The sequence below is a fragment of the Mus pahari genome, chromosome 13 (assembly GCF_900095145.1).
Source record: "Mus pahari chromosome 13, PAHARI_EIJ_v1.1, whole genome shotgun sequence".
Classification (NCBI taxonomy): Eukaryota; Metazoa; Chordata; class Mammalia; order Rodentia; family Muridae; genus Mus; species Mus pahari.
This window is the reverse complement of record NC_034602.1, coordinates 26,336,373-26,345,084: the sequence shown is the minus strand read 5'-3', so window position 1 is coordinate 26,345,084 and position 8,712 is coordinate 26,336,373. Positions and strand designations below refer to the sequence as shown.

The 8,712-nt window shown below is 40.8% G+C and overlaps 1 protein-coding gene across 13 annotated transcripts in view; it reads right to left on the bottom strand.

The window, feature by feature from the left end:
• Depdc5 (DEP domain containing 5) overlaps positions 1-8,712 on the bottom strand; it is a 128,199-nt gene that overhangs the window by 77,390 nt on the left and 42,097 nt on the right. For all 13 annotated transcript variants that reach the window (XM_029545144.1, XM_021210251.2, XM_029545146.1 and 10 more), the window contains 3 exons: positions 3,218-3,287; positions 1,372-1,408; positions 390-510 (listed from right to left, as the gene is read on the bottom strand). In XM_029545144.1, coding sequence (XP_029401004.1) covers positions 390-510; positions 1,372-1,408; positions 3,218-3,287 — 228 coding nt within the window. The remainder of the gene's footprint in view (positions 1-389; positions 511-1,371; positions 1,409-3,217; positions 3,288-8,712) is intronic.

Genomic DNA, 8,712 nt, shown 5'->3' with positions numbered 1-8,712 from the left:
CCTCCTCCTCCTCCTCCTTCTTCTTCTTCTTCTCTCTCTCTCTCTCTCTGCCTTTCTCTTTCTTCCATTGTTTTGAGAAAGGGTTTCTCTGTAGTCTTGGCTATCCTAGAACTCAACTCTGTAGGCCAGGTTGGCTCGAATTTATGAAGATCCACCTGCCTTTACCTTCCAAGTGCTGGGATTAAAGGTGTGTGCCACCACAACCCTCAGGTTTTCTTTACTCATTTATTTTTTCTTGAGATATAATCTCACTATATAACTGAGGCTGGCCTTGAACTTGAAATCCTTCCACATTTGCCTCCTGGGTGCTAGATTACAGGCCTATGCCACCACCATCTCTGGCCGCTAAATAATTTTATATGACCCCCAAAAGAATCTGAGAAAAAAACCTGCAGGTGGCGAGGCGCTGAGCCCGGGATGGGCCAGGCAGCCTGAATACTTGAGCATCATAGGCATCATAATCTACTTGGATGGGAAGGGTGTTTTCAGATTCCTTTGGAGTCCCGAGAGCTGTAAAACACAAATAATACAGTTAAGATAATCTAAAGATACTTAGAGATATCACTAGAGGCACGCCTATCTATAGAGAGACGACCTACAGAGGGCCATCAAAATCTGAAAGGCACAGGTGATACTCTACTAAGACCAAGATGGAATAATAACCCAATCATCAGGTTAGGACAGACATAAATGTCAAAGTGATGTTAAAAGAGTTGCCAGGCAATGGTAGCACACACCTTTAAGATTTATTTATTTATTATATGTAAGTACACTTTAGCTGTCTTCAGACACTCCAGAAGAGGGAGTCAGGTCTTGTTAAGGATGGTTGTGAGCCACCATGTGGTTGCTGGAATTTGAACTCTGCACCTTTGGAAGAGCAGTCGGGTGCTCTTGTCTGCTGAGCCATCTCACCAGCCTGGCAGCACACACCTTTAATCCTAGCACTCGGGAGGTAGAGGCAGGCAGATCTCTATGAGTTCAAGGCCAGCCTGGTGAACAGAGAAAGTTCCAAGACAGCCAGGACTGCACAGAGAAAACCCTGACTTGTAAAAGAAAACAATAAGAAATAAATAAATAAAATAAAAGTATAGAGTTAAAAGAAAGGCAGTACAAGCACTTTAGTCTTTTATAGCCTTGCTTTAAATCCTGGCTGAGCATGCCCAGTGAGTTACCACTTTCTACCTGACTCCAGAAGTGCCCCATTCACTGCAGCTTATAAGGTACAAAGGGGCTAAGAACATTCCAAAGGTGACATAAGGAACATGGGTGTCTTGACCTTCACATGAACCTTTTTATGATATTTCATATTATTCTGTTGCCATGAATTAGCTATTTCTAAAAGTGATGAAAAACAATGTTAAAAATACTCACATGTATCACGACCATTTTTGGTTTTCTCAGAGGCAGACTGAAAAATTAAATAGATAATTTATCATTCCTCTGATAGAACAACACAGTGTGTGCTACTCCCCATCCTAGCTATTTAGTAACTTACAAAAAGGGTGCTAACACTTGATACCTGCCTACCACAGTGTCAAGCCCTGCTAAGTCTTTTAATTCCCACCTTGCAATTGATTTATTTGCAGAACCTTATCCAGATGGGACATAGGGGAACTGGACAGGGAAGTATGTTGGCTAACTTTATGACAATTGACACAAGTTAGAGTCATCTGGAAGGATGGCACCTTGATTAAGAAAATGTCATGTTTCCTTATTAGCACCCTGGGCTGGTGGTCCTGTGCTATGTAAGAAAGCAGCCTGAGCAAGCCAACAGCAGCATCCCTCCATAATCCCTGCCCCAGTTCCTGCTGCTAGGTCCCCCCGTTTGAGCTCCTGCCTTAGCTTCCCTCAATGGAATATGATTTAGGATTTGTAAGCCAAAGAAACCATTTTCTCTCCAATTTGGTTTTGGTCTTGGTATTTTGTTGGCAAAAATCCTAAGACATATTCAATTCTTCACAAAATAAAGGATTTGCTGAAGTCACATACCTAGCAAACAAAACAAAACAAAGAACAAAAACCCAAGCCTATATTTTCTCTCTTGGTCATTCCACTCCTTACTGTGTTTGTTCTACTATGGCTAGGTCCTATCTGATGTCTCCTCATCCTAAAATACCACCAGGTCTGCATATATATATATATATCCTTATCAGAGCCAAGCAGTCCACACACTTACAAAGCTTACTAAGATGGAGAAAATGGGGAAGGATTCTGAGGTCTTATAAGCCTCTTTTCTTTCTTTCTTTCTTTCTTTCTTTCTTTCTTTCTTTCTTTCTTTCTTTCTTTCTTTCTTTCTTTCTTTTCTTTCCTTCCTTCCTTCCTTCCTTCCTTCCTTCCTTCCTTCCTTTCTTCCTTTTTTGAGGCAGGGTATCACTTTGTAGGCCTGATGAATTTGAAACTTCCTACGTAGACCAGGCTAGCCTCAGACTCACATCACTCCCCCTGCCTAAGCCTTCTGAGTACCAGGATTAAGGAAACATGCCACCAACCTGGCTGAGCTATCACTCTTAAAAGTGTTCTAATGAAAATAAAAAGAAAAAAAAAAAAGAAAAAAAAAAGTGTTCTAATGAGTCTTTCAAATCTCCCATACCAACAATCAGAAATTATTCTAAAATGATCAAGCTACATGGAATGGCATAAACATTCCCAGTACACTTGATACACATGGCTACCCTGCTTTGTCAAAGTATCATATATCAACCAGGAACCCCAGCTCCAATGTTACCACCTTTCCTAGTATCTAGAATTATTAGCATATTTTGTGGTAAGCAGAGAAAAAAAAAATCTCCACGTTTAAATTTCGATTTACTTACTACCACAATGTGACCATTTACAATTTTGTATTTCTCCTTTGCTACAACGTGTAGTTCTCTCATTACCCTCATCTCAAATAATAGAGGCTTCAGTATTGGAACTATGCCAGTCACATCAAAATGAAAGGAACTCTCCCCCCACCCCACTCCCCAAACTTTACTAGAGCCAGGCAGCCTGCTTTCCTGCTGGGGACTGAATCCAGGGTCTTATGCGTGTGTGCTTAGGAAAGTTTTCTACACTGGGCTATAGCGCCAGCCCCTCCTTAAAGTTTCAACATACAAAAAAATTTAAACCCTGTTTATGACCCTAGGCAGGGGAGAGGGAAGGTGGAAGCACTCAAGATCCGAATAAATACACAGCTGGGTGACAGCCCCTGAAAGCTGGTCAAACAGGGGAAACATACCTTCTTTCCTGCTAGTTTTATCCGGGGAGTGAAACTGTTACAAAAGAGCTGGCTTTTGGATGTGTAGAAACTGTAAAAAGAAAAGAAAGAAAGGGGGTTGGTGAGATGGCTCAGTGGGTAAGAGCGCCTGACTGCTGCTCTTCCAAAGGTCCGGAGTTCAAATCCCAGCAACCACATGGTGGCTCATAACCATCCGTAACAAGATCTGACACCCTCTTCTGGAGTGTCTGAAGACAGCTACAGTGTAATTACATATAATAAATAAATAAATCTTTAAAAAAAAAAAAGAAAGAAAGAAAAAGGAAAGGAGGAAGGAAGGAAGGAAAAAAGAAAAGAATCAATCACTTATTTTTATGCATGCTTGGTGTTTGGCCTGCATGTATGTCTGTGTGAGGGTGTTGGATCTACTGGAACTGGAGTTACAGACACTTGTGAGCTGCCATCTGGGTGCTAGGAATTGAACCTGGGTCCCCCAGAAGAGTAGCCAGTACTCTTAACCACTCTCCAGCCCCAACTTTTTGTTATGCTGTTTTTCAAGACAGGGTTTTCTGTGTAGCCCTAGTGGTCCTCACACTCAGATCCACCTGCCTCTACCTCCTGAGTGCCGGGATTAAAGTTGGCCCCTAGTATACCCTGCTTCAGTAATCCAAACCTTAAAGCAAACTGCAATCTAGATGAGGTCAGCACACCTGCGCTTGGCTTTGTTTTAGATTCTCAAATCTTCCCACTTCTATTCAGTGCCATGGCTCAGTGAGTGAGTGCAAGCCTGACAATCTGATCTCCGGCACCCTATGGTGGAGGAGGGAATCAACTTCCAAAAGCCGTCCTCTGACCTCCAAATACACCACACTCACACACACATCATACACACACACACACACACACACACACACACACACAAATAATAAAGCATGGTCACACTCTGGAGGGAAAGGCAAGTGAATTTTTATGCGTTAAGAGGTTAGCCTGTCTACATAGCAAAGTCTCAGGCAGCCAAGGCTACACAGTTAGACTTTGTCTCAAACAATAATAACAAAAACAACCACCAATATTGATAGTAAAAAATTTTAAATTCCAACTTCAACATCAGCAATAATTTCAATTGCTGCTCTGGCCTTTTCTCCCCACATGCCATGTGCTCACTGGTCCTAACTGCTAACTGGATCAGAACCTTCTATAAAGGAAGGGGCAAGAGCTCTTTATGTCAGCATACTTTCATCTTGATGTTTGGTATATAGTTAGGCACACAGGAAGTTCTTTGTATCTACTCACTGATCTATACTTAAGTTAAACAAAACAAAACAAACAAAAACCAGGAAAAAGGTTAGTGTTCAAGAAAAGATAGCTGAAACCATTAAATCCCAATCCCTCTAAAAGTAACCTTAATACAACCATGTCATAAACCCGTGTTAGTGAAGGATAGCCTCACACCAGAGTGCCAAATGAACACACAGACGCTGTATGGCCACTCTACTCTTCAGGGACCCTCTTGCATTCTCTTTTCTTTCTATGTTATAAACTCGCAAATAATGTTTGGGATGTTGCCCCAGTTCTGACTTCTAGAAAATCTCTATCTACAAACAAATAAAAAATAAAAGTGAGGCCAGGTATGGTGACACACACCTTTAATCTAACACATGGGAAAGAAACAGGGGAAGGGGTATCCCTGTGAGCTCGAGGTCAGTCTGGCCTATATGGTGAGTTCCGGGGCAGCCACAGCTACAAAGTGAGACCATGCCTCAGAAAACAAAACAACAGAATGGTAGCAGCAGCAGCAGCCACTGCCGCCGCAGATAACTGACGGGGCATGGGAACAATCTTATAGCACACTGAGCACAAAGGAACACAAGAGTCTCACCTGTACCTGCCACTGGGACTCAAGTCCAGCCAACCCCTGTAAGTTGGCTTTTCTCAAAGGTATACAAGTTAGAACTAATTGGAGGCTGCCATTTTCTTCCCAGACATCAAGGCTAAAAGACATGAATGGAAACTTGGCGTGGTGGCCGATGTCCATTATTCTAGCACTTACTTGGGAGGCTAAGGAGGAAGGAATGGGTACACAGCAAGACTCTGTCTCAAGAAAAAAGGAAATGGCTGAAGTAAGGATAGGGCTTGTCATGCAAGCACAATTTCCAGAACCCATGTTAAAAAAAAAAAAAAAGCCAGGCTCAGGGCTGTGCACCTGCAATCCCAGGACTAGGGAGACAGACAGGCAGACACCAGGGAGACAGCCTGGGCCTCACTGGCTAGCCAGCCTAGCCTACTTGGGAAAGCTCCAGGACAATGAGAGACTCTGTCTCAAAAAAGAAAGTGAATGGCTCTAGAAAAGACACACAAAGTTGACATCTGCTCTCCATAAGTATTTACATATACATATATACACAGCCAAATACACACGAGTAGCAACACAACATAAAAATATCTCACATTCTAAAAGACTGGAACTTTTGCTGGACCTCCCAGCCACAGTTAGTAATACACCTTGAAGACACACAGAATGCCTTTAAGAGAATGATGCATCGAGGGGCAAGGTGGCGCACGTCTTTCATCTCAGCACTAAGGGAACACAGGAAGTTCTAGGACAGCCAGAGCTCTGTAGAACCTTTACAATCTAAATTATAATCTTAAATTATGTATTCTTCCTTGCCCTGACCCATAAATGAGTGTGTATGTGTGTGAGAAACAGCAAATATAGATTGAAAGCAACCTTGTAAAATGAGTGAATATCCACCATAAATGTTAAAGACACGTACAGACATTGCTTGATAACATTTGTCTCCTTGTTATCTGGGTCAGTTAGACCCAATGACGTAATCCCTTATAAAATTCTATTAAAGATTTCTACAAAGCATCCCTCCTTCCTTCCTTCCCCATGTGGTATGTTCTGTGGTGTTCAATAAAAGAGAGCAAAGTCCTTTGTTAGGAACACAAAGAAACACACACACAATGAGAGTCACATGACTGCATTCAGGCAGGCACAGATTCAGATTATTACAACAAACAGAAGACACGAGGAAAAGAAAAGCAGAATTCAAATCTTGGTTCAACCTTGGTTAAATTACACCAAAGGATGGTGCTTTTTAATTTCTTAATCATAATGCAACTCTGACACACTTTGGGCACTCCAAGTCTATTATTAATGTGTTCAAGCTGATATATAGGCACACATACACATGCACGTGCGCACACGAACACACACACACACACACACACACACACACACACACACACACACACACCAGAGAAATGAGTTATAAAGTAGTATGAGACAGAAAGATGGATTTCTATTAAGCTGAATCATGAAGTGGCTATTTTTCAGGGCCACAAACAATCCAATATCACAATTTTCATTTGGGTTTCAGGATTTCTCTTTGTTTGCCTTGCTCTGTTCTGTTCTGCTCTGTTCTGTTTTGGCAAGGCTCACAATAAAATGTGAAAAGCAGGTGTCAGGCCCACCAAATTCTTGGATTTAAAAGTCTTTCACATGTGGTTGTATGCTACATCATAATGGAACCAGAACACCAGAGTAGGATGAAAAATGAAGTGGGAATTCAAGAATCTTCCAAGTTACTATAAAGTAAAATTTGAGAAAAATGCAGAACTTTAACTGGAATATATGCATTTCTCTAAATTCTATAGTTACCTTTTATCTTTCCTGAACTAACCATGAAGTATGTGGTATTTAATTGTGATTTTGAATGATCACTTAATAGAAATGTATTTAAAAGTTACAAATAAAGAGGTCAGCAAGATGGCTCAGGAGGTGAAGGTACTTACTGTTAAAACTGTGCTGGCAGAAATGAAAATACTCTAATGAGACGCGGTATCTCTCAATCTGGGACTATCGAAACAATGGACTTTAAAGACGTGGGAATTCTCCAGAAATTGCATGCTGGAGAAGGAAAGGCTGCCAGCCAGTGTGGATTATGTCCTGGAAAGAGACTTCCCAGAGTTTAACATTCTGTGAAGCCATCCTACAGGACAGCCTACGGTCAAGGATGGCTCAGTGGGGGGTGGGAACCGCATCTTGACCAGCCCTGTTTAGATGTGCATACCCTTGGTCTTCTATTTAAGTTCTGATTTCATTTTAGGACCCTAAAAACAGAGTTGATGGGTCTTTTGGATCTCTTTGCCCATCTCTGCCACACTGAATCAATCTTCTTCTGCTCTCTCTCTCTCTCTCTTTTTTTTTTTCCTTAGAGCTAAAGACCACAAAATAAGGCTGGAAGAGATGGTTTGGGGTTTAAGACTATTCTAATCAAACCAGGGAACCCAGGTTTGATTCCTAGCTTCCACATGACTGTTTATAATCTGTAACTCCAGCTTCAGGGCACTCAATTCCCTCTTCTGACCTTTGAGGACACAAAGCAAGCATGTGGTGCACATGCAGGCAAAAGACCTGTATAAAGTTTTGAATTTTCTTTATATGTTTTTATTTTTTAAAGATTTATTTATTTTATTGATATGAGTACACTGTCACTGTCTTCAGACACACCAGAAGAGGGCATCAGATCCCATTACAGGTGGTTATGAGCCGCCATGTGGCTGGTGGGAATTGAACTCAGGACCTCTGGAAAAGCAGTCACTGAGCCATCTCTCCAGTCCAATAAAATTGGTTTTGTTTTTATTACTTTTATTTTTTTTACAGTTCAGTCATTGCCATGATATCTGTGCTGCCTGTGGTGGCTTACAGCTTTAATATTAACATTGCTAAGGTGGGACAATCAAAAGCTTGAGACCAACTTGGCTACATAGCAAGATTCTGTCTTAAAAAAAATAAGTAAAAAAATAAAGAAGAAAAAAAAAAGCACAATTTTTTTGTATACATTCTAAAGGAAGAAAACCAGCCAGACAATATTTCATAGGCTCTTGGAGAATACCTACTATAATAAATAATAAATAATACTTATTTAATAAATAATAAGGGACATTCTTTGATCAGGATAATTGTAGTGGGATCACATTATAATTACAGAGATGGATAAACAAGTAATCCTTGCTCATTTCTGGTTCTTTGCCTATGAATAATTATAGATGGCTGGCAAAAATCACTGAACCAATAGGAACACAGCTTATTACAAAGAGAAAAGACACATAAGCAAGACTAACATCTGTATTTGTAATGAGATTCCAAGCTGGTCTCTAGTATATTTTGCAATTTAAATACTGTAAAAGCCAGGACCAGCAAGATTGCTCAGTGCTAGCTAAACACACTTGCCAACAAGCCTGAGGACCTGAGTCTGATCTCCAGAAGCTACATGGAGAAAGGGAGGAAAGAACAAAATCTTACAATCTGCCCTCTGATCTCCACAAGCACGCCACGGCACAGACACAAGTAAATAAGTGTAGTAGTAATTTTTAAAAATATGCTATAAAAAACACAAGAAAACCAAGAAGGATGACCATCATGTGGATACTTCATTCCTCCTTAGAATAAGGAACAAAATACTCATGAAAGGATATAGGTACAGAGACAAAATTTAGAGCTAAGATGA